Below are 27,510 nucleotides of genomic sequence, written 5' to 3'. Positions count from 1 at the left end.
GACTGGTGACAGGAGGGGTCAAGGGGGTCGTCTGTCCTGGACGCCAAGGGTCGGAGGGGCCCCATAATCACGAGGCATAAAAAAAATGCACTCCGTTTTTTTATCATGCTGTCTGCACCACCATGTCCCCCCCCTCCCCCCCGTTACCCGTCACTTGGTAGGGTCCCTTCGGATTTCGTCAAGATGTCATGATGCTGCGCTGTGCTGGGTCTTCACCTATTGCTGCCGCCATGTAGATCCATGCAGGCAGCCGCAGCAGGAGAAAAAGCCTGCCATCAGCATCAGCTGCAGTCCCTCCCAACCCTTTGCGGTCCCTGGCACCATATATATGGAGGGGGCCCGGAGATGCCCCAAGATTTCTATTGCTCCCCCCCCCCCCACCACACACACACACACACAGATACCATTACCTTGAACGTCTCGGGGTCAGCTGATCATATTCCACCTGATGTTTTAGAGGAATAAGAGGGCGAATGGCATCAAAAAGGGGCAGACGGGACGGGTCATTGATGACAAGTTTCAGATCCCCACAAAGACCGGGAGGTTCATGGACCTTTACCAGAGGAAACACAACAAAATATGAATTTTCTATCATTATAGAACATAGATTCCCACTAACATTATGGGAGGATACAGATCTCACTACCTTTCATACATTATAGGACACAGATATTGACAGATCTAGAACATAATTGTAGAAGATGCCTTTCTCCATCTACAACATAACGTAACATGACAGGACAATGTCCCGGACACCTCTAGAACCATATTATGGAAGGACCCGGATCTCTCCTACTTTAGGATACAGTAGCAGAACATAAGAACTGGACACTGATCCCTCCAACTCTAGAATCATTTCTCCATGAGTGAAGGCTGATCTCTCCTGCTCTAGAATAAGGGGTCACTCAAAAACACTGTATTTCAATCAGGGATTCCAAATGTCGGAACGTCCGGACAACCAGGATCCCAGGTCCTTTTCATCCGATATGACAGTAACTCAACAGTCGGAAATCAATGTTCCGACTGTGGAGTGTCGGAAAGCCATAGATCGGTGAAAACGGACGCGGATTGTTGAAAAAGGCCGTGAATCCGGCAAGCCGTGGCTGTTTCCGACACAGCAGATCCGACTTTTTGAAAAAGTTGAATCTGGCACGGTAATGGCAGCATTGAATAGGTGAGTGACGATATTTCCCCTGTCGGAAATATCGACACAGATTGAATGCCCCCACTATGTGACAGAAACGTGCTCCAGAAAAAGCTCAAATACTGTCCTAAATCAATGAAGAATTCTAAGCATATTACACTAACAATGATATTGGGAATACCATACTTAAGGTGGCCGTACTCTTGTGTGACTTCTCCGAGGGGAGAGGTAGCACGCGATCCCCCATTAGCCGCCTGTGAATCGTCCCTAGTGTATGGGCACCTTAACCTCTCTAGGACATGGCAACCAAATCATTTCTTAAGAACCTTCTAGGAGACTAGGTGATTCATCGCGCCCTACGGGCGCTCTTCACACCGTCGTAAGGAGCTGCACCCCCTTAATTTGTGAACATTTGTATATGAGAAAGATGGTTAGAATTGTATGTAAGATGCCTGTATTGCAACTTGAGTTATAGGTGAAATGTGTTAAATAGAGAGCATATGATGTGGAAGGGGGGTGTATTGTATTGTATTGTTTAATTAAAAAGCGGTTACAGAGTAAGATGTACATTGATAGTGTGGATGGTACAGTGACATTTGTGGGTGTGTGTGTGGGGGGGTGCGTGTGTGTGTGTGCAATAGTATAGTAGGGTGTTTTTGAGTCAGCGGCACCCCAATGGCGGAGGTCACGACACAGGAAAACAGGAGGCTGGGTAGTGAAAGGGGTGTGTGGGCATAAGGGGGACTAAAGAGGAGGGTGGGAGATACTGTGCAGCTTCTGCCAGTGGGTGAGGGTCCAGCGTGGCAGTACAGGAGTACAGGATGGTGGCCCTTAGTCAGTGTCTCCTCCTACTGGGTGGGAGTTAGGGTACATGAGAGCAGGAGGCTGGGCTATGAGGCATGATAGGGGCATGTGGGCAAAACAGCGTCAGCGACTCCCCAGTGGTGGAAGTTACGGTTCAGGAGAGCAGGAAGCTGGGTAGTGATAGGGGTGTGTGAGTATACGGGGGACTAAAGAGGGGCTTAGGGGTGCCGTGAATTGCGGGAGGGGCGCGGGTGGTGCCGTGAATCAAGGGAGGGAGGGGGCGCAGGTGTCGGCGAATCGCGGGAGAGGGCGGGGGTCCACAAAGCGTGGGAGGGGGCGTGAATTGCGCGAGGGGGGGTTGCGAATCACGGGAGGGGGGGTGCGCGGGGGGTCCGTGAATTGCGTGAGGGGGGGGGGCACGGGGCGCGATGAATCACATAGGTTATATATTCTTGTAGAAGGATGGTAGGATGTTGCTGTCATTCAGAATGCATTTACATAAACAGTAATAGTAGCAGTAAACGGTCTGACTTAAAACACCTACAGTAAAACAGAACAGGTGTTATATATTATACAAAGAATTGGTTGATGATGTGTAGGTTGACGTGCACATGTCGCGGGGGGGGGGGGGGGTGTGGGTGCCGCAAATCGTGGGATGGGGGGGGGGGCGCGGGGGGTTGCAGTGAATCGCGGGAGGGTGGGTCGCGGGGGCGGGGGGTTGCCGCAATGACAGGAGGGGGGTCAGGGGTGGGGAATCGCGGTAGGGGGGGTCGTGGGGGGGCACCGTGAACCGCGGGAGGGGGGGCCCGGGGGGTTGGCGCGAATCGTGGGAGGGGGGGTCGCGGGGTGCCACGAATCGCAGGAGGAGGGGGGGGTGTGTCACGGGGTGGGGCCGCGAATTGCGGGAGTCACCGGGGGTGCCGTGAATTGCGGGGGTGTGCTGCAAATCACGGGAGGGGGGTCCCGGGGGGGTGCCGCGAATCGCCACAAGAAAAAATCAACACAGAAAGGTCACACATAAGTTGACATAAGTGTGGCACTTCATTGGTGTCCATGTCGACACATGAGAATGAATATGAAAACATTGAAAAAGTTAAAAATAAATCTTGTCAACCTTTTTCATTGTCGACCATAGCCATGTCAGTGTTTTGCATGTGACATTTAATCGTGGGGATGCCGTGAATGGGGGGGGGGGGAGGGAGGTGCATACCCAAAATGACCCTCTCCAGGAGGGACACATTGCTTTGTTTCTGGACTTTCTTCTTAATTTATGGATTACCATCACCTGTGCTTAAACACCTTTCTTATCAATTACCCTGTTTAAAATGACAGGTGATGACAATCATAAATTAAGATGGAAGTCCACAAACAGAGCATTCTGTCCCTCCTGGAGAGGGTCATGTTGGGAGGAATGGAGGTGTGGGGCGCTCACCTGGTGTGTCTGGTGAGTAGCTGTGTCTTTGCTGTGTAACATGGAGAGGCAGAGGGTGTCTGGCACTGTCTGTGGGCTCACTGGGCTGGTTCTCTGTCATGTGAGTCAGTCATGTGAGTCAGAGGCTCCACCCAGCGTTATAGCTCCAGACACACTTTGAGTGACAGATGTAGCCAAATATATAAGAGATAGTAGCTTGAATCTATGGGCAACAAGCAACAAATCCATACTTGCCTGCTTTTGAAAACGAGTTTCAGGGAGATTATAGTTGGTAATAGAATTTTGTAATGTTCCCCCAATTGAGGAGGCATGTCATGCTCCACTTAAAGGGCATGTGAAGTTTCATATATGGAGAGATTGTGAAAAGATATTGTCAAAGAGGCTTCTAGAATCGTGGGAGTGTACTGCTATATATATATACATTTACAAATGTAGACGAGCCCCAAAGCAGTTAGTAAAATATACTATACTTAGTAAAGTGCTGGGAAATGGTGCTGATGATTCAATGTAGGAAATGGTGCTGATGATTCAATGTAAATGTATTTGTCTATTTTCCCCCCAAAATGTAACAGTGTAATGTGGGCTAGTTGAAATGAGGGAGATTGCTAGACTAAAGAGGGAGAGAGGGAGATTGCTGCTATTTCAGGGAGTCTCCTACAGAATGCAGGAGGGGAGGTAACTATGATGTAGCAGTGTAATGTGGGATAGGTGACATGAGGGAGATTGCTAGACTAATGAGGGAGAGAGGGAGATTGCTGCTATGTCAGAGAGTCTCCTGCAAAATGCAGGAGGGGAGGTAACTATGATGTAGCAGTGTAATGTGGGCTAGGTGACATGAGGGAGATTGCTAGACTAATGAGGGAGAGAGGGAGATTGCTGCTATGTCAGGGAGTCTCCTGCAGAATGCAGGAGGGGAGGTAACTATGAGGTAACAGTGTAATGTGGGCTAGGTGACATGAGGGAGATTGCTAGACTAATGAGGGAGAGAGGGAGATTGCTGTTATGTCAGGGATTCTCCTGCAGAATGCAGGAGGGGAGGTAACTATGATGTAACAGTGTAATGTGGGCTAGGTGACATGTGGGAGATTGCTGAACTAATGAGGGAGAGAGGGAGATTGCTGTTATTTCAGTGAGTCTCCTGCAGAATGCAGGAGGGGAGGTAACTATGATGTAACAGTGTAATGTGTGCTAGGTGACATGAGGGAGATTGCTGAACTAATGAGGGAGAGAGGGAGATTGCTGTTATGTCAGGGAGTCTCCTGCAGAAAGCAGGAGGGGAGGTAACTATGATGTAACAGTGTAACGTGGGCTAGGTGACATGAGGGAGATTGCTAGACTAATGAGGGAGAGAGGGAGATTGCTGCTATTTCAGGGAGTCTCCTACAGAATGCAGGAGGGGAGGTAACTATGATGTAGCAGTGTAATGTGGGATAGGTGACATGAGGGAGATTGCTAGACTAATGAGGGAGAGAGGGAGATTGCTGCTATGTCAGAGAGTCTCCTGCAGAATGCAGGAGGGGAGGTAACTATGATGTAGCAGTGTAATGTGGGCTAGGTGACATGAGGGAGATTGCTAGACTAATGAGGGAGAGAGGGAGATTGCTGCTATGTCAGGGAGTCTCCTGCAGAATGCAGGAGGGGAGGTTACTATGAGGTAACAGTGTAATGTGGGCTAGGTGACATGAGGGAGATTGCTAGACTAATGAGGGAGAGAGGGAGATTGCTGTTATGTCAGGGATTCTCCTGCAGAATGCAGGAGGGGAGGTAACTATGATGTAACAGTGTAATGTGGGCTAGGTGACATGAGGGAGATTGCTGAACTAATGAGGGAGAGAGGGAGATTGCTGTTATTTCAGTGAGTCTCCTGCAGAATGCAGGAGGGGAGGTAACTATGATGTAACAGTGTAATGTGTGCTAGGTGACATGAGGGAGAGAGGGAGATTGCTGTTATGTCAGGGAGTCTCCTGCAGAAAGCAGGAGGGGAGGTAACTATGACGTAACAGTGTAACGTGGGCTAGGTGACATGAGGGAGATTGCTAGACTAATGAGGGAGAGAGGGAGATTGCTGCTATGTCAGGAAGTCTCCTGCAGAATGCAGGAGGGGAGGTAACTATGGTGTAACAGTGTAATGTGGGCTAGGTGACATGAGGGAGATTGCTAGACTAATGAGGGAGAGAGGGAGATTGCTGTTATGTCAGGGATTCTCCTGCAGAATGCAGGAGGGGAGGTAACTATGATGTAACAGTGTAATGTGGGCTAGGTGACATGAGGGAGATTGCTGAACTAATGAGGGAGAGAGGGAGATTGCTGTTATTTCAGTGAGTCTCCTGCAGAATGCAGGAGGGGAGGTAACTATGATGTAACAGTGTAATGTGGGATAGGTGACATGAGGGAGATTGCTAGACTAATGAGGGAGAGAGGGAGATTGCTGCTATGTCAGAGAGTCTCCTGCAGAATGCAGGAGGGGAGGTAACTATGATGTAGCAGTGTAATGTGGGCTAGGTGACATGAGGGAGATTGCTAGACTAATGAGGGAGAGAGGGAGATTGCTGCTATGTCAGGGAGTCTCCTGCAGAATGCAGGAGGGGAGGTTACTATGAGGTAACAGTGTAATGTGGGCTAGGTGACATGAGGGAGATTGCTAGACTAATGAGGGAGAGAGGGAGATTGCTGTTATGTCAGGGATTCTCCTGCAGAATGCAGGAGGGGAGGTAACTATGATGTAACAGTGTAATGTGGGCTAGGTGACATGAGGGAGATTGCTGAACTAATGAGGGAGAGAGGGAGATTGCTGTTATTTCAGTGAGTCTCCTGCAGAATGCAGGAGGGGAGGTAACTATGATGTAACAGTGTAATGTGTGCTAGGTGACATGAGGGAGAGAGGGAGATTGCTGTTATGTCAGGGAGTCTCCTGCAGAAAGCAGGAGGGGAGGTAACTATGACGTAACAGTGTAACGTGGGCTAGGTGACATGAGGGAGATTGCTAGACTAATGAGGGAGAGAGGGAGATTGCTGCTATGTCAGGAAGTCTCCTGCAGAATGCAGGAGGGGAGGTAACTATGGTGTAACAGTGTAATGTGGGCTAGGTGACATGAGGGAGATTGCTAGACTAATGAGGGAGAGAGGAAGATTGCTGTTATGTCAGGGATTCTCCTGCAGAATGCAGGAGGGGAGGTAACTATGATGTAACAGTGTAATGTGGGCTAGGTGACATGAGGGAGATTGCTGAACTAATGAGGGAGAGAGGGAGATTGCTGTTATTTCAGTGAGTCTCCTGCAGAATGCAGGAGGGGAGGTAACTATGATGTAACAGTGTAATGTGGGCTAGGTGACATGAGGGAGATTGCTGAACTAATGAGGGAGAGAGGGAGATTGCTGTTATGTCAGGGATTCTCCTGCAGAATGCAGGAGGGGAGGTAACTATGATGTAACAGTGTAATGTGGGCTAGGTGACATGAGGGAGATTGCTGAACTAATGAGGGAGAGAGGGAGATTGCTGTTATTTCAGTGAGTCTCCTGCAGAATGCAGGAGGGGAGGTAACTATGATGTAACAGTGTAATGTGGGCTAGGTGACATGAGGGAGATTGCTGAACTAATGAGGGAGATAGGGAGATTGCTGTTATTTCAGTGAGTCTCTTGCAGAATGCAGGAGGGGAGGTAACTATGATGTAACAGTGTAATGTGGGCTAGGTGACATGAGGGAGATTGCTGAACTAATGATGGAGAGAGGGAGATTGCTGTTATGTCAGGGAGTCTCCTGCAGAATGCAGGAGGGTAGGCAACTATGAACCAGTCAGATCTGGGAAGTCATGTGACATTAGTCGTCCGCCTCAAGCAGGCTGGGGATCGCCCATCATTTTTATGGGCGCAATGCACCAGCCCCCCGGCCAACCCCCCCCCCCATTCCACCCACTAAGGTCTCAATGGGCCCCAGAGTAAGAACTTCTATAGGCGCGATGGGCTTTACAAATCCTGACATTTTCCAGGTGAGACGCCCATGAATATGACGGGGCATATAACGTTTGCTTTTCCAGAGGGCAAATATCCATTTATATGAATCCACAAAGGCTGCAGTCACTGGCTCTGTGTGAATAATTGAGAAGCCGATTCACCAGCCTCACTCGCGGCATTATACAAAGAGAACAATTAGACCGCCTGAAACTGATGAGATCTGACAGCCACGAATACAGAACAAAGAGCGTCTGGAAACTTGGAATCACTCGTCTGTCAATCATCCCACGTCGCCAGGAGAGGAGGGGAGGGGGAGCAGGCCCCTGGCTTGTCATACACAGCCCCCAGACAATGGTCACAGAGGTGGGCACACAGTTGTTACATAGCCATGAATAAATACCATCGGCAGGACAGTGTTTAAGTATATCCGAGTAATCAGAGTCTCTCCAATGTGCTTAAATAAGGAGATCTGAAAATCTGGACGGTTACCGGTCATGTAATATCCGCTCTTATGAGGATTCCCTAGGATATCCGCCGCAGGCATCCACAATCAGTATATAATATATTCTGATGGGCCAGAATGGGGAACCTTTAGCCCCCCCCCCCCCACCCCAGAAAAACTGTAGCAGGGCATGCTGGGAGGAGTAGTACAACAACAGCTGGAGGGTGGAAGGTTCCCCTTCCCTGCTGTAGGGTATAATCAGAATATAAAATGTTCCTTCTGGTGAGCTCAATACCAATATATAATCAATTTATAGGAATATTTGTGACTGACCTCACCAAACCTCAATATACAAAACATTACACATCTATGTATAAAAAGCCAATAAACAACATCATAACAGGGATGGATACTCACTGATAGTACATCCGCAGGACATCGTACAGGTAATCCTTTTCGGCCTCGTTGTCTATACATTTCTCCACCTGAAACACACAAGTCTCTTAGTGGTAATATTGTCATTGGTAAGTACATAGAAACCGTTCTCTACGCTGCACCCTACCTGCCTGGGAGTGTAATGCTGGAAAAACACCTTCAGAAACCTCTTGGGCCATTCAGTTAATATAACACATGTCCCCGGAGACGGACGAGATCTGCAGCGGATCAGACGACGGGCTGTTGTGGCTGCTGCCTCAGGCTTTCAGGACGAGTGTTCACACACTGAGATCGTGTTACCGCACTTTGTCCCACAGTGCTGGTCACACTGAGGGGCATCAGCAAACAGCCCCGAGCAGGGCCGGAATAACAGGGGGCATTTCATGGGCTTGAATATAGCATGTGATAATGCAATATAATAATAATTATTAATATTATTTTATTTATAAAGGTGCCACAAGTGTTTCGCAGCGCCGTACAAAGGAACAGTACAGGGAGGCAAAACTAGCATTACCGTAAGTAAATAACAAAATAGAGTACAGGTAAAAAGAGCACAACACTTCAATGCACGACACAGCTTAGATGTAAGTAGTGTGGCCAAAGATGGAGATGGGTTTGTGGACGAAGATGGTCGCTGAGTGTTTGAATATAGGACAGCTGTGAGCGAAATGTGAGAGAAGGCAGAGATGGTTAGGGGGTCGGAGGACCAGCTTCAGGACTAGTTTATGCAGCGGAAGGGTACGCTTTGATGAATAGGTGAGTTATCAGTGCCCATTTGAAGTTTTGCAAGGTCGGGGAGAGTCCTAATGGAGCGAGGGAGTGCGTTCCACTGAAGGGGTGCAGCACGGGCAAAGTCCTGAACTCTAGCATGGGAAGCAGTGATCAGGATGGAGGTAAGGTGATGGTCACTGGCTGACCGTAGAGGTCGGGAAGGGAGTATGAAGGGAGATGAGGGTGGAGATAATGGAGAAGTGGAATTAGAGATGACCGTGTACTGTATGTGAGGTGTCAGGTGTTTGAAGAGGATTCTGTAGGGAATGAAGATAAGATTTTGGTACTTGTTTAGTTTCACGGTGGCCGATATATCGGATGCGATATCGGCTGATCGATGTGATACGATTTTTACCTATTTATAACCCCACTATCCACTACGTAGGAGTTGATTTTATATATTGTGGCAAGCGCAGTAATCCACGTCCGCTCGCCACGCTTCAGGCTCGGTGGCTGCTGCGCTCCTCCACACTATATAAAATCAACTCCATGCATAGTGGATAGTAGGGTTATGAATAGGTAAAAAATCGCATCGGATCGGCCGATATCGCATCCGATATATATCGGCCACCGTGAAACTAAACAAGTACCAAGAACTTTTTGTAGTTTAGGGAGAGGTAAAGGAAGAAATTTACTAAAAATAAATGAGTGGAAAAAAATCGTATTTTCGTACGAAAATACAATTTTTTTTTGGTGTATACGTATTTTTGGCATTACTTTGCCAAAAAACTTATTTTCGTATTCTTAATGATGGGACATTCGTATTTGTATTTACAAATACGAATGTCTACACCATCGATAGAATACGACAGTAATCACCATTCAAAAGAATGGTGGTTCCTGATTTACTAAGCAGCCGTATTGAAATACGGCTGCTAATTGACGTGAAACAGCCACGAAAATACGGCAGGAAAATACACTTTATTTTCCTGTCGTATTTGCTTTAAGCCTGCACGGATCAGTCAGATCCGTTCAGCTTCAGTGTAAAAGAAAAAAAAAAAGGTAAAATAAATAAATAATAAAACAGCGTGGGGTCCCCCCACAGCTGTAACCAGCACCAGGCTGACAGAGCCGGTAATTAAAAATCAGCAAACCGACAAATAGGAGCTGAGAAAGTCGGCTCCTGTTTGGCCGCCTAGCGGGCAATAGAATCATTCTGATGAGAGGCGGCGGAGGATGAAGATCTCTGCGCCTCTCAGTCCGATGCGGGGAGCTCCAGGAATCGCCGGCAGCTTGAAGAAGTCCAGGACTATGGCGGATCAAGACTTCAGATCTTCCATGGAGGTCCTGGGTGAGGTAGGATTTCCTTCCACAGGTCCCCCATGCATTTCTTCAGACCCCGGACCGGACGACGACACGGATGATGCCTACATGGACATCGACATGGAGAAGAATGCCGACATGGATCCGGGACCAGGACAAGGCACCGGATCAAGACCTGGGACCTACCTACAGGCTCAAGATAGGTAAGTATCAGTATGTATGGGCTTTGGATGTATTAAAGTTTTATTTTTATTGTGTGTCAGTGTGTATTTATTTCACTATTTTTTTTACTGTGGAACTACAAGTGCCAGTGGGCCCTTTAATGCCCTGCAGGCTGGGACTTGTGGTTCTCCCAAGTCCCAACTTGCAGGGAGGCTTGCTGGGACTCATAGTTCCACAGTTTAAACAATAGTTTTCTTTTTTTTACACCATTTTATCAGCACGGTGGCCACCGCACAGGGCCACCGGGGACAGCACATGCTTCAGCCTGGTCAGGTAAGTCCTGGAGGGGGGGACCCCTTTATTGGGGGGTCCCCACTCCCCAGGCCCCTGGCCAGGCTGACCGATCAGGGGGTTAATGCTTTGGCCGGGGGACTTGGCATTACCCTGCTGGCTGGTTTGGCTTGGGGCTGGTTCTTAAAATACGGGGGACCCTACTCATTTTGTCCCCCGTATTTGGGAACCAGCCCCTGGACCTGGAGCCTGGGGCAGGTTGTTAAAAATAGGGGAACCCCTATTTGCCGGGTTCCCTGATTTTTAATTACCGGGCCCCGGCTCTTTCAGCCTGGTGCTGGTTACAGCTGTGGGGGGGACCCCACGCCGTTTTCTTTTTAAAATGTATTTATTTTACAATTATTTTTTACACCTTGCAGCCTGCACGGATCTGACTGATATGATGGGATCTGACTGATATGATGGATCTGACTGATCCGTGCAGATTGCCTACACTAATTCGTATTAGCGGCCGGATATACGGCCAGCTAATACGAATTAGTACAACATCGGAGGGTTACAAAGCAGTCAGTATATGACTGCTTTGTAAATCCCCCTCCGGAACACGACTTGGCATACGATGTATGCAGTCGTATTCATTCGTATTAAGAATACAAATGCAACTTTTTGCATTCATATTCTTAGTAAATTTCCCCAAAATGTCCAACTAACTCCTAACTGCCACATTACAGGCTGCATTTTGGAAAATGACAGTTTGGGGCTGACTGGTTGGTACTGCATCTCTCTCCAAGCTTTTTTACACAATACATCTCATTCCCAAGTGTGAACCATTATACATTATGAGGTAAATGTAACAAGTTGGGAGTTCTACTAAAGATTGGGATGTTGCTATAGGCAACCAATTAGATTCTATCTAATATGTTCCCAGAACAGGGTGGGCAATTTTTATCAGCTGGGGGCCACTTAACACTTCCAGTAAATATTCCAGGGCCACACTACGGAAAATGGGGGGTGGGGTGTGTCCTTACGTGTAGTGTTCTACACCATATACCCCCTATACACATTATGCAACACCATATTAGACCCCTATACATAATATCTCTATAAAGTGTAAAGGCCCCCATCACATGTGCAGCTTGGACCGTTTTCATCCTATTCTGAGGCATTGGCAGGATCTAATGAAACGGCCAAAACATGTGTTTAACTCCGATTCCGATGCGCGGTCCCGTGCACATCGGATTGGAGCTGGAATTGTCAGTGCTCACCTAGGATCCATTGGATCCCGAGGCCAGGAAAAGGATCGCATACAATTTATTGTGTGTGTGACAGCTGCCGGGTCAGTCGCATGCGAGGTACGGCATGTGACGCCTCACTGTAGTGGATGGGGACCTTATGTTCATCCCAGTTGATGACTGTGATGGAGCTAAATAAGTATATTAGGCTACCACTTCTCGCGCACCAGCACCTCTAGCCGGCCGCCCCAATGGATGCATGGTCGGGAGCCCACTGACAGCCTGCTGGGCTCCAAGCTGGGGGCGGGACAGCATCCGCTGCTGCAGAGTGCACCGCATTCCGATCTCTGGGGCTGCGCAGAACGCAGGAACACTGTATAAATGACCAGTGCTGCCTATGTGCATTCTAGCATGTGAGTAGTGTGCAGTGTACCCAGTATGGACATATCAATGCAGGAGGTAGCTCTCCCAAGCTGTGTGTCTCTGGGTGAATGATATAGAGGACGCCATGTGTGGCATGGCTGGAGTGAGAATGCTGCAGGCAGGGACAGACAGCAGGGCAACAAGCCCATTATGGAGACAGAGCCCGGCAGAGGGGTATGCCCGGGGGTAGGAGGGATGGGGCCAGGCTACATGACAGGAAATGCAGCTGGCCGCTTACCTTCTCCTCCTTGCCGGGTTGCTCTGCTTCTCTGCTTTGCTGTCTCCCCCAGTGACTGACTGTAGGGCTCCATGTGAAGACGACGATGGCGGCAGCGTTGCCCGATCCCCCTGTCCCCCCAGCCGTGCAGTAACAGAGCAGGAGGGGTAACACGGGCCGGGACTTCCTTAGTGACATCAGATGCTGGGTGACGTGGGGGGCATAGGAACCGCGGCTGCCCCAAGATCTCAGCAGCGGTGCCGGGGTAAGGACTGCAGCGCTGTAACGCTATGACACGCAGGTCAGCCAGTCGCCCGCTTGTCAGGTGGAGGGCAGCGGGCCAGTCTGGATCGATGTTGCCCACCCCTGTTCTAGAAGTGTTGAATTAATAGGAAGTAGCAACTGATTGGTTGCTATGGGAAACACCATCTTCAATAGAACTCCATCTTAGTAAATTACACGCCAATATCTATAAAAACTGAAGGCACCTGAGAAATGTTCTCAGTCAAATATTTCTCAGAACTGCAAGTTACACTGTATGTAACAATGGAGCCGACTCAGATCCCGTTTTTAGGGGCCGAATTGGTCCCCGCCCCCAATAGTCCAGGTTAGCGCAAGCGATATGTAAAGCTGCCCACGGGAGAAGCTGGTGATATCTACGCCGGCAGCACTGACCGAGTGCCCCTGCGGCTTGTTGGGTGTGGTATATAGCACCCCGACAGTTGGGATACCAACGGCCAGTATACCCACATCAGAATCCAAAACGCCGGGAGTATGACAGGGGAGCGGGTGCATGGAAGGAACTATGGTCTCTCTATGGGGGTTGTGGACTGTGGCCCTTATTCTGGTTCACTGGCAAAGGCAAATTCCTTCTCACATGGACAAAACCATGCTGTACTGCAGGGGGGCAGAAGTAACATGTGAAGAGAGAGACAGATTTGGGTGAGTTATTTTGTTTCTGTGCAGGGAAAACTTTTACATTGCAATTTAGATCTCGCTTTGAAGTAAAACCCCACCCAAATCGAATTCTCTCTGCACATGTAACATCTGACCCCCCCCCCCCCCCTGCAGTGCACATGGTTTTGTCCATTTAAGCAGGAATTTGCCTTCCCCAGTGAACCAGAATAAGGGCCTGCATCTTCTGTATTAGACTGTGGGTACAACCAGCCTTTGCTACAAATCCAATAACCTTAGGCCTTGATTCTGGTTGGCTAGCAAAGCAACATTAGTTGGCAATTTGCGAGCCATGTAACTCCGCCTGCCACCCGTACGATTGCCCGCCCCCGCTATTAGATGAATTTACCCGACCATTGAATGATTTCTGTAGCGCTCTCAAATTTAAGTCACTCTCTCCTGACTTAGATTAGCGGCACCCTGCTCCGAGAACAGGGCGTGCAGCTAACATCCGGTGATGTCAGCCGCCCGCCCCCAGAAGGCAGTGGCCACGCCCATTCGGAAGCGGCCACCCAGCGGCCACCCACCTGAGCGCACAAGTTTTCATGGGTACGCTCAGGAAATGCGGGGTATTTGCTTGCAGACACCCCCTGCCCGACACCCCCCCCCCCGCGCTTTGAGCTAGCCGAAGACCATGCAAGTCCACAAGGGCACGCGCAAGGAAGAATGACCCCCTTACTGTAAGTATAGATCATGCACATACCTTCCAACATTTAACATAAGTGTAGTGTGACTGGTTCCAAAAAGGGGCGGGCTTCAATTGGAGGGGAAGAGCTACACTATGGGGAGAGGGGGGGTGCACAAGACCATACTTTTTCGTCATTTATGGGAACAAGCCCAGCTCTGAACTGCTGAACAGCTCCCGGTTCCCCTCTCTGCACTGATAGATGCCGTGTGCATGCAGCTACCACCAGCTGCTCCCCCAACTGCCCCTCCCCCCCCTGCTGAACAGCTCCTGGTTCCCCTCTCTGCACTGATAGCTGCCGTGTGCATGCAGCTACCACCAGCTGCTCCCCCAACTGCCCCTCCCCCCCCCTGCTGAACAGCTCCCGGTTCCCCTCTCTGCACTGATAGATGCCGTGTGCATGCAGCTACCACCAGCTGCTCCCCCAACTGCCCCTCCCCCCCCCCCTGCTGAACAGCTCCTGGTTCCCCTCTCTGCACTGATAGATGCCGTGTGCATGCAGCTACCACCAGCTGCTCCCCCAACTGCCCCTCCCCCCTGCTGAACAGCTCCCGGTTCCCCTCTCTGCACTGATAGATGCCGTGTGCATGCAGCTACCACCAGCTGCTCCCCCAACTGCCCCTCCCCCCCCCCCTGCTGAACAGCTCCCGGTTCCCCTCTCTGCACTGATAGATGCCGTGTGCATGCAGCTACCACCAGCTGCTCCCCCAACTGCCCCCCCCCCCCCCCTGCTGAACAGCTCCCGGTTCCCCTCTCTGCACTGATAGATGCCGTGTGCATGCAGCGACCACCAGCTGCTCCCCCAACTGCCCCCCTGCATGCAGGACACTGTGACCTACAGGAGGGACAGCAGGACAGTCTCCAAATAGCGGGACAGTTGGGAGGAATGACAGTTGGGAGTCATGGCAGCAAAAGGATCTGGCCGCGGGCACCCTCCATAGGGAAAGCATCGACAGTAAACCAATGGTGATTTGAATCATTGGTGGTCAGAACAAGTGCGCACATGTGACCACAGAGGGACCAAAAGAGGATGTGGCTGAGGGACACCGAAATGTGTTGGTAAGCCAGTGTTATACAGCGTACTCTACTATAGATACAGGAAATGGGGGAGATTTACTAAGATGGGAGTTCTATTTCACATAGGATGTTGCTATGGGCAACCAATCAAAATCTACTTCTTATTTACTTAGCACCTTCTGGAAGATGTTAGATAGCGTCTGATTATTTGTCCTTAGCAATATCCCATGTGAAAACTCCCAACTTAGTACATTTCCACCAATGTGTCAGTAGGCCAGTATTAAACACATATTTGCCTGTACTGCTGTAGTTTTACGGAGTTCGCTGATTTTTCAGAAATTCGAATTTTAATCGTTTTATACGAGAGGCGTTAGGAGAAAGGAGAAAGAGAGGAGGGAGGATAACACCCGGGGGCAGCCATGAGCTGCTCCATGAACACCCTGTGCCGTCTATTTGGCGAAATGACGGTAAGTGCGCTGCTATGTGTATATGTACTATGTTGTACGGATCCTACTGGCTGTGACTCGGGTTAATAAATATGGGTCTTAATTTAATGGTTATATCGCTGGTTTAGCCGCAGCACAATCCGACCTGAGTAATGCAAATAGTTCTGTGTGGGTGACCAAATGGGTCACTTTTCGCACATTTGAGCTCTCCACCTCAGGGGGTAGGAAGCTGAGAATCCTGCGCCAGCAGCTGGTCACGCCTGTAAGGTGAAATAACTGAATAGCGCTGCTGGATAATATGACTAGAAGGGATGATTGTATATAATTTACCTTCATTATTAATTATTATTCTGAATTTCTATTTTATCTTTATTTAATTTAGGTGACCGAGAGGCCACAAACACCATCATCAACCCCTCGGGTTAAAAAGGCGCCCCCACCACCACGGGTAATACAAGCGCCCCCTCCACCTTGGGCTAGACAACCGCCCCCACCACCCTGCAAGAGGAAACACCTGGCAGCACCTTGCGATAAACAGGCGCCCCCACCACCTAAAGTAAGGAAGAAGGCGCCACCACCACCCCGGGTGAGCCAGGTGCCACCGCCACCTCGGCTGACACAGGTGCCCCCGCCATAGAGGCATGTGCCCCCACAAACATCGGGAGTAAATGCACCCCCAGCAACACCGGAGAGGCATGCGCCCCCAGCAACACCGGAGAGGCATGCGCCCCCAGCAACATCGGAGAGGCATGCGCCCCCAGCAACACCAGAGAGGCATGCGCCCCCAGCAACACCAGAGAGGCATGCGCCCCCAGCAACATCGGAGAGGCATGAGCCCGCAACAACACCGGCGAGGCGCTTGCAGACACATTCAAATATATATGTACTTATATTTATATATATTTACTGTATATACACACATATATATATATATATATATATATATATATATGTGGAAAAGTTAGAATTTGGTGAGATGTGCGCCAGGAGGGTATAAACAGGTAGTTTGTCCAGGAGCGTGATCCCATATAGTGCACTCCCCTAATATTATGGTTGGGGCGTCAGCTAAGTCCAGAAGCGGTGGTGTGCCACTCAGGGGGTGATTAGTAGAGAAAGTTTTTGTTTTGGACTTTGGATAGCGACTACTGTGCACGTATTTCACATGGGACAATCTTTAAACATTGTCCCATGTGAAATACGTGCACAGTAGTCGCTATCCAAAGTCCAAAACAAAAACTTTCTATATATATATATATATATATATATATATATAGGTGTGGTATGTCAGGCACTCGCCAAATAATAAGTCCAGATCATTCTGTAAAATGCAAACAAGTTGAAGTTGTATTCAATTTTCCAGTCAGTTCAAATAGGTAATAGGTAGTCCCACAGGTAGTTATAGGGTATGCCTATTACCTATTTGGGACTACCTATTACCTATTTGAACTGACTGGAAAATTGAATAAAACTTCAACTTGTTTGGATTTTACAGAATGATCTGGACTTATTATTTGGCGAGTGCCTGACATACCACACCATAACAGGTACGGATACACCCTGGACTATTATTGGACACACGGACACCACGTGGATCCATTGTCTGGCACCCCGCAGTATATAAATATTGAGTGCGAGTGCGGTCTATACACAGGAATATATATATATATATGTATGTATGTATATATATATACATATACAATTTTGTTGATTAAAATGTGTGTTGCATAATCATACTGCATTTTCTCTGTTTTTCCCCAACTGGGCATCTACATGATAGATGAATATTTGAGGGCTATAGCCCTGTATCCATCACACTCCTGTCTACATACATCTATAGCAATAGGTGGAGGTATAACTCAGGGGCACTGGGTGGTGATATAGCAATGGGTGGAGGTATAATTCAGGAGCACTGGGTGGTGATATAGCAATGGGTGGAGGTATAATTCAGGAGCGCTGGGTGGTGATATAGCAATGGGTGGAGGTATAATTCAGGAGCGCTGGGTGATGTTATAGCAATGGGTGGAGGTATAATTCAGGAGAGCTGGGTGGTGATATAGCACTGGGTGGAGGTATAATTCAGGAGCGCTGGGTTGTGATATAGCAATGGGTGGAGGTATAATTCAGTAGCGCTGGATGGTGATATAGCAATGGGTGGAGGTATAATTCAAGAGCGCTGGGTGGTGATATAGCAATGGGTGGAGGTATAATTCAGGAGCACTGGGTAGTGATATAGCAATGGGTGGAGGTATAATTCAGGAGCACTGGGTGGTGATATAGCAATGGGTGGAGGTATAATTCAGGAGCGCTGGGTGGTTATATAGCAATGGGTGGAGGTATAATTCAGGAGCACTGGGTGGTGATATAGCAATGGGTGGAGGTATAATTCAGGAGCACTGGGTGGTGATATAGCAATGGGTGGAGGTATAATTCAGGAGCGCTGGGTGGTGATATAGAAATGGTGGAGGTATAATTCAGGAGCACTGGGTGGTGATATAGCACTGGGTGGAGGTATAATTCAGGAGCGCTGGTTGTGATATAGCAATGGGTGGAGGTATAATTCAGTAGCGCTGGATGGTGATATAGCAATGGGTGGAGGTATAATTCAAGAGCGCTGGGTGGTGATATAGCAATGGGTGGAGGTATAATTCAGGAGCACTGGGTGGTGAAATAGCAATGGGTGGAGGTATAATTCAGGAGCGCTGGGTGGTGATATAGCAATGGGTGGAGGTATAATTCAAGAGCGCTGGGTGGTTATATAGCAATGGGTGGAGGTATAATTCAGGAGCACTGGGTGGTGATATAGCAATGGGTGGAGGTATAATTCAGGAGCGCTGGGTGGTGATATAGCACTGGGTGGAGGTATAATTCAGGAGCGCTGGGTGGTGATATAGCAATGGGTGGAGGTATAATTCAGGAGCGCTGGGTGGTGATATAGCAATGGGTGGAGGTATAATTCAGGAGCGCTGGGTGGTGATATAGCAATGGGTGGAGGTATAATTCAGGAGCGCTGGGTGGTGATATAGCAATGGGTGTAAGTATAATTCAGGAGCGCTGGGTGGTGATATAGCAATGGGTGGAGGTATAATTCAGGAGATATAGCAATGGGTGGAGGTATAATTCAGGAACTCTGGGTGATGATTTAGCAATGGGTGGAGGTATAATGCAGGAGTGCTGGGTGGTGATATAGCAATGGGTTGAGGTATAATTCAGGAGCGCTGGGCGGGGATATAGCAATGGGTGGAGGTATAATGCAGGAGTGCTGGGTGATGATATAGCAATGGGTGGAGGTATAATGCAGGAGCGCTGGGTGGGGATATAGCAATGGGTGGAGGTATAATGCAGGAGTGCTGGGTGATGATATAGCAATGGGTGGAGGTATAATGCAGGAGCGCTGGGTGGTGATATAGCAATGGATGGAGGTATAATTCAGGAGCACTGGGTGGTGATATAGCAATGGGTGGAGGTATAATTCAGGGGCGCTGGGTGATGATATAGCAATGGGTGGAGGTATAATTCAGGAGCACTGGGTGGTGATATAGCAATGGGTGGAGGTATAATTCAGGAGCACTGGGTGGTGATATAGCAATGGGTGGAGGTATAATTCAGGAGCGCTGGGTGGTGATATAGCAATGGGTGGAGGTATAATTCAGGAGCACTGGGTGGTGATATAGCAATGGGTGGAGGTATAATTCAGAAGCGCTGGGTGGTGATATAGCAATGGGTGGAGGTATAATTCAGAAGCGCTGGGTGGTGATATAGCAATGGGTGGAGGTATAATTCAGGAGCGCTGGGTGGTGATACAGCAATGGGTGGAGGTATAATTCAGGAGCACTGGGTGGTGATATAGCAATGGGTGGAGGTATAATTCAGGAGTGCTGGGTGGTGATATAGCAATGGGTGGAGGTATAATTCAGAAGCGCTGGGTGGTGATATAGCAATGGGTGGAGGTATAATTCAGGAGCACTGGGTGGTGATATAGCAATGGGTGGAGGTATAATTCAGGAGCACTGGGTGGTGATATAGCAATGGGTGGAGGTATAATTCAGGAGCGCTGGGTGGTGATATAGCAATGGGTGGAGGTATAATTCAGGAGCACTGGGTGGTGATATAGCAATGGGTGGAGGTATAATTCAGGAGCACTGGGTGATGATATAGCAATGGGTGGAGCAGAGCCGGCCCTAGCTAATTTGGTGCCCTAGGCAAGATTTTGGCTGGTGCCCCCTTGCAGACATTCTCACTACCATGCTTAGGGGTCAACCCAATTATGTACGAAGACATCGTGAGTGCAAGTGAAAAATATGCCGCACTTACAAATTGTTGACTTGTGACTTTTTGTATGTAGCCATATAGGGAAATCTGCGGGTAAGGCACTAAAGGTTTACATGCCATGACAGCGGCATCCTTTGCATTAGGATAAACTGTACTGTATATTGACCTCCTAGTGTTTAGAAGGCATTATACATTTGTCCCACACATCAGAACACCCCAGGTTCTCCTATCACAGCATCCCATCGCCCAGCATAGGATGTCTGTAAGCACCCCTCTCCCAATGGTGACAGCGCATTCACCCCTACGTGTGCAGGGATGGTCCAGGGATGGTCCTAGGTCTAACAAGCACCCTGTACAAGAAATATTGGAGCGCCTCCCTCCAATTCAACATCCATAATTAGAGCAATGTGCTGCTTAGCAATCTGTCAGGATCAGTGTTCTCCAGTGCGAACACAGGCCCTGACCGGCGATTAACTAGATTTATTCAGCATGGTGGATATTAATCGCCCAGCCGTTAGCAATGCATGGGGCCGCGCATCCCTATCACTAGGGCCGCTATGCACACAGCGATGTAGGGGCATTTTCTAAGCATTCTAGTGAGAGTGCTTAGAATATGCCCTGAAGTCGCCCCATAAGGCAGACCACCGCAGCGTCCCAATTATGTACATGCAGAGTTGTAGGATAACCATAAGAGGCATCCAGAAAGAAGTGTACAGAAAATGTACTGGTCATTCCTGGGCGTTAAGAAGAAGGTGTATTACCGCACACACAGATATGTTCATTCTTGTGGGCATGTGCTTACCTGGCTCCTCACATAGGAGACCACACTCCGATGGAGTCATTGCACCTACAATAGGGTACACATAGGAGGCGGTACTCAGACGGAGTCACTGCACCTGGCATAGGGTACACATAGGAGGCCGTACTCAGACGGAGTCACTGCACCTGGCATAGGGTACACATAGGAGGCCGTACTCAGACGGAGTCACTGCACCTGGCATAGGGTGCACATAGGAGGCCGTACTCCGATGGAGTCACTGCGCCTGGCATAGGGTACACATAGGAGGCCGTACTCAGACGGAGTCACTGCACCTGGCATAGGGTACACATAGGAGGCGGTACTCAGACGGAGTCACTGCACCTGGCATAGGGTACACATAGGAGGCCGTACTCAGACGGAGTCACTGCGGCTGCCATAGGGTACACATAGGAGGCGGTACTCAGACGGAGTCACTGCGCCTGGCATAGGGTGCACATAGGAGGCCGTACTCCGATGGAGTCACTGCGCCTGGCATAGGGTACACATAGGAGGCCGTACTCAGACGGAGTCACTGCACCTGGCATAGGGTACACATAGGAGGCGGTACTCAGACGGAGTCACTGCACCTGGCATAGGGTACACATAGGAGGCCGTACTCAGACGGAGTCACTGCGCCTGGCATAGGGTGCACATAGGAGGCCGTACTCCGATGGAGTCACTGCACCTACAATAGGGTGCACATAGGAGGCCGTACTCCGATGGAGTCACTGCACCTGGCATAGGGTACACATAGGAGGCGGTACTCAGACGGAGTCACTGCGTCTGGCATAGGGTACACATAGGAGGCGGTACTCAGACGGAGTCACTGCACCTGGCATAGGGTACACATAGGAGGCCGTACTCAGATGGAGTCACTGCACCTGGCATAGGGTACACATAGGAGGCCGTACTCAGACGGAGTCACTGCACCTGGCATAGGGTGCACATAGGAGGCCGTACTCAGACGGAGTCACTGCGGCTGCCATAGGGTACACATAGGAGGCCGTACTCAGACGGAGTCACTGCGGCTGGCATAGGGTACACATAGGAGGCTGTACTCAGATGGAGTCACTGCACCTGGCATAGGGTACACATAGGAGGCCGTACTCAGACGGAGTCACTGCGAGTGGCATAGGGTACACATAGGAGGCTGTACTCAGATGGAGTCACTGCACCTGGCATAGGGTACACATAGGAGGCCGTACTCAGACGGAGTCACTGCACCTGGCATAGGGTACACATAGGAGGCCGTACTCAGACGGAGTCACTGCACCTGGCATAGGGTACACATAGGAGGCCGTACTCAGACGGAGTCACTGCACCTGGCATAGGGTACACATTGGAGGCTGTACTCAGATGGAGTCACTGCACCTGGCATAGGGTACACATAGGAGGCCGTACTCAGACGGAGTCACTGCACCTGGCATAGGGTGCACATAGGAGGCCGTACTCAGACGGAGTCACTGCGGCTGCCATAGGGTACACATAGGAGGCCGTACTCAGACGGAATCACTGCGGCTGGCATAGGGTACACATAGGAGGCTGTACTCAGATGGAGTCACTGCACCTGGCATAGGGTACACATAGGAGGCCGTACTCAGACGGAGTCACTGCACCTGGCATAGGGTACACATAGGAGGCCGTACTCAGACAGAGTCACTGCACCTGGCATAGGGTACACATAGGAAGCCGTATTCAGACGGAGTCACTGCACCTGGCATAGGGTACACATAGGAGGCCGTACTCAGACGGAGTCACTGCGGCTGGCATAGGGTACACATAGGAGGCTGTACTCAGATGGAGTCACTGCACCTGGCATAGGGTACACATAGGAGGTCGTACTCAGACGGAGTCACTGCGTCTGGCATAGGATACACATAGTAGGCCGTACTCAGACGGAGTCACTGCACCTGGCATAGGGTACACATAGGAGGCTGTACTCAGATGGAGTCACTGCACCTGGCATAGGGTACACATAGGAGGCCATACTCAGACTGAGTCACTGCACGTGGCATAGGGTACACATAGGAGGCCGTACTCAGACGGAGTCACTGCGCCTGGCATAGGGTACACATAGGAGGCTGTACTCAGATGGAGTCACTGCACCTGGCATAGGGTACACATAGGAGGCCGTACTCAGACGGAGTCACTGCACCTGGCATAGGGTACACATAGGAGGCCGTACTCAGACGGAGTCACTGCACCTGGCATAGGGTACACATAGGAGGCCGTACTCAGACGGAGACACGGCACCAGGCATAGGGTACACATAGTAGGCCGTACTCAGACGGAGACACGGCACCTGGCATAGGGTACACATAGGAGACCGTACTCAGACGGAGTCACTGCACCTGGCATAGGGTGCACATAGGAGACCATACTAAGACGGAGTCACTGCGGCTGGCATAGGGTACACATAGGAGGCCGTACTCAGACTGAGTCACTGCACCTGGCATAGGGTACACATAGGAGGCCGTACTCAGACGGAGTCACTGCACCTGGCATAGGGTGCACATAGGAGACCATACTCAGACGGAGTCACTGCGGCTGGCATAGGGTACACATAGGTGGCCGTTCTCAGACTGAGTCACTGCACCTGGCATAGGGTACACATAGGAGGCCGTACTCAGACGGAGTCACTGCGGCTGGCATAGGGTACACATAGGAGGCCGTACTCAGACGGAGTCACTGCGCCTGGCATAGGGTACACATAGGAGGCCGTACTCAGACGGAGTCACTGCGAGTGGCATAGGGTACACATAGGAGGCCGTACTCAGACGGAGTCACTGCGCCTGGCATAGGGTACACATAGGAGGCCGTATTCAGACGGAGTCACTGCACCTGGCATAGGGTACACATAGGAGGCCGTACTCAGACGGAGTCACTGCGGCTGCCATAGGGTACACATAGGAGGCCGTACTCAGACGGAGTCATTGCGCCTGGCATAGGGTACACATAGGAGGCCGTATTCAGACGGAGTCACTGCACCTGGCCTAGGGTACACATAGGACCCGTACTCAGACGGAGTCACTGCGGCTGCCATAGGGTACACATAGGAGGCCGTACTCAGACGGAGTCACTGCGCCTGGCATAGGGTACACATAGGAGACCACACTCCGATGGAGTCACTGCACCTACAATAGGGTACACATAGGAGGCGGTACTCAGACGGAGTCACTGCGCCTGGCATAGGGTACACATAGGAGGCCGTACTCAGATGGAGTCACTGCACCTGGCATAGGGTGCACATAGGAGACCATACTAAGACGGAGTCACTGCGGCTGGCATAGGGTACACATAGGAGGCCGTACTCAGACTGAGTCACTGCACCTGGCATAGGGTACACATAGGAGGCCGTACTCAGACGGAGTCACTGCACCTGGCATAGGGTGCACATAGGAGGCCGTACTCAGACTGAGTCACTGCACCTGGCATAGGGTACACATAGGAGGCCGTACTCAGACGGAGTCACTGCGGCTGGCATAGGGTACACATAGGAGGCCGTACTCAGACGGAGTCACTGCGCCTGGCATAGGGTACACATAGGAGGCCGTACTCAGACGGAGTCACTGCGAGTGGCATAGGGTACACATAGGAGGCCGTATTCAGACGGAGTCACTGCACCTGGCATAGGGTACACATAGGAGGCCGTACTCAGACGGAGTCACTGCGGCTGCCATAGGGTACACATAGGAGGCCGTACTCAGACGGAGTCACTGCGCCTGGCATAGGGTACACATAGGAGGCCGTACTCAGACGGAGTCACTGCACCTGGCATAGGGTACACATAGGAGGCCGTACTCAGACGGAGTCACTGCGTCTGGCATAGGGTACACATAGGAGGCCGTACTCAGACGGAGTCACTGCGTCTGGCATAGGGTACACATAGGAGGCCGTACTCAGACGGAGTCACTGCGGGTGGCATAGGGTACACATAGGAGGCCATACTCAGACGGAGTCACTGCACCTGGCATAAGCTACACATAGGAGGCCGTACTCAGATGGAGTCACTGCACCGGGCATAGGGTACACATAGGAGGCCGTACTCAGAAAGAGTCACTGCGGGTGGCATAGGGTAAACATAGGAGATCGTACTCAGGCGGTCACTGCGCGTGGCATAGGGTACACATAGGAGGCCGTACTCAGACGGAGTCACTGCGCGTGGCATAGGGTACACATAGGAGACCATACTCAGACGGAGTCACTGCGCGTGGCATAGGGTACACATAGGAGGCCGTTCTCAGACGGAGTCACTGCGCGTGGCATAGGGTACACATAGGAGACCATACTCAGACGGAGTCACTGCGCGTGGCATAGGGTACACATAGGAGGCCGTTCTCAGACGGAGTCACTGCGGCTGGCATAGGGTACACATAGGAGGCCATACTCAGACTGAGTCACTGCACGTGGCATAGGGTACACAAAGGAGGCCGTACTCAGACGGAGTCACTGCGCGTGGCATAGGGTACACATAGGAGACCATACTCAGACGGAGTCACTGCGCGTGGCATAGGGTACACATAGGAGGCCGTTCTCAGACGGAGTCACTGCGCGTGGCATAGGGTACACATAGGAGACCATACTCAGACGGAGTCACTGCGCGTGGCATAGGGTACACATAGGAGGCCGTTCTCAGACGGAGTCACTGCGGCTGGCATAGGGTACACATAGGAGGCCATACTCAGACTGAGTCACTGCACGTGGCATAGGGTACACATAGGAGGCCATACTCAGACGGAGTCACTGCACCTGGCATAGGGTACACATAGGAGGCCGTACTCAGACGGAGTCACTGCACCTGGCATAGGGTACACATAGGAGGCCGTACTCAGACGGAGTCACTGCACCTGGCATAGGATACACATAGGAGGCCGTACTCAGACGGAGTCACTGCGCCTGGCATAGGGTACACATAGGAGGCCGTACTCAGACGGAGTCACTGCGGCTGGCATAGGGTACACATAGGAGGCCGTACTCAGACGGAGTCACTGCGCCTGGCATAGGGTACACATAGGAGGCCGTACTCAGACGGAGTCACTGCGAGTGGCATAGGGTACACATAGGAGGCCGTATTCAGACGGAGTCACTGCACCTGGCATAGGGTACACATAGGAGGCCGTACTCAGACGGAGTCACTGCGGCTGGCATAGGGTACACATAGGAGGTCGTACTCAGACGGAGTCACTGCGCCTGGCATAGGGTACACATAGGAGGCTGTACTCAGATGGAGTCACTGCACCTGGCATAGGGTACACATAGGAGGCCGTACTCAGACGGAGTCACTGCACCTGGCATAGGGTACACATAGGAGGCCGTACTCAGACGGAGTCACTGCGGGTGGCATAGGGTACACATAGGAGGCCATACTCAGACGGAGTCACTGCACCTGGCATAAGGTACACATAGGAGGCCGTACTCAGATGGAGTCACTGCACCGGGCATAGGGTACACATAGGAGGCCGTACTCAGAAAGAGTCACTGCGGGTGGCATAGGGTAAACATAGGAGACCGTACTCAGGCGGTCACTGCGCGTGGCATAGGGTGCACATAGGAGGCCGTACTCAGACAGAGTCATTGCACCTGGCATAGGGTACACATAGAAGGCCGTACTCAGACGGAGTCACTGCAGCTGGCATAGGGTACACATAGGAGGCCGTACTCAGACGGAGTCACTGCGCGTGGCATAGGGTACACATAGGAGGCCGTACTCAGACGGAGTCACTGCGGCTGGCATAGGGTACACATAGGAGGCCGTACTCAGACGGAGTCACTGCGTGTGGCATAGGGTACACATAGGAGGCCATACTCAGACGGAGTCACTGCGCGTGGCATAGGGTACACATAGGAGGCCGTTCTCAGACGGAGTCACTGCGGCTGGAATAGGGTACACATAGGAGGCCGTACTCAGACGGAGTCACTGCGCGTGGCATAGGGTACACATAGGAGACCATACTCAGACGGAATCACTGCGCGTGGCATAGGATACACATAGGAGGCCGTACTCAGACTGAGTCACTGCACCTGGCATAGGGTACACATAGGAAGCCATACTCAGACGGAGTCACTGCGCCTGGCATAGGGTACACATAGGAGGCCGTACTCAGATGGAGTCACTGCACCTGGCATAGGGTACACATAGGAGGTCGTACTCAGACGGAGTCACTGCGCATGGCATAGGGTACACATAGGAGGCCGTAATCAGACGGAGTCACTGCGTCTGGCATAGGGTACACATAGGAGGCCGTACTCAGACGGAGTCACTGCGCGTGGCATAGGGTACACATAGGAGGCCGTACTCAGATGGAGTCACTGCACCTGGCATAGAGTACACATAGGAGGCCGTACTCAGATAGAATCACTGCACCTGGCATACGGTACACATAGGAGGCCGTACTCAGACGGAATCACTGCACCTGGCATAGGGTACACATAGGAGGCCGTACTCAGACGGAGTCACTGCGTCTGGCATAGGGTACACATAGGAGACCGTACTCAGACGGAGTCACTGCGCGTGGCATAGGGTACACATAGGAGGCCGTACTCAGACGAAGTCACTGCACCTGGCATAAGGTACACATAGGAGGCCGTACTCAGACGGAGTCACTGCGGCTGGCATAGGGTACACATAGGAGGCCGTACTCAGACGGAGTCACTGCACTTGGCATAAGGTACACATAGGAGGCCGTACTCAGACGGAGTCACTGCACCTGGCATAAGGTAAACCTAGGAGACCATACTAAGACGGAGTCACTGCTGCTGGCATAGGGTACAC

The 27,510-nt window shown here is 50.8% G+C and overlaps 1 protein-coding gene across 1 annotated transcript in view; it reads right to left on the bottom strand.

Annotated features, from left to right (window-relative positions):
- The window catches only part of USH1C (USH1 protein network component harmonin), a 159,558-nt gene that overhangs the window by 50,044 nt on the left and 82,004 nt on the right, over positions 1-27,510 (bottom strand). The window contains 3 exon segments of the mRNA XM_083164596.1: positions 411-531; positions 534-553; positions 8,192-8,259. Coding sequence (XP_083020722.1) covers positions 411-531; positions 534-553; positions 8,192-8,259 — 209 coding nt within the window.

Source organism: Crinia signifera, chromosome 11, assembly GCF_055691185.1.
Source record: "Crinia signifera chromosome 11, ASM5569118v1, whole genome shotgun sequence".
NCBI classification, from domain to species: Eukaryota; Metazoa; Chordata; class Amphibia; order Anura; family Myobatrachidae; genus Crinia; species Crinia signifera.
This window is presented reverse-complemented; position numbering and strand designations above follow the sequence as displayed.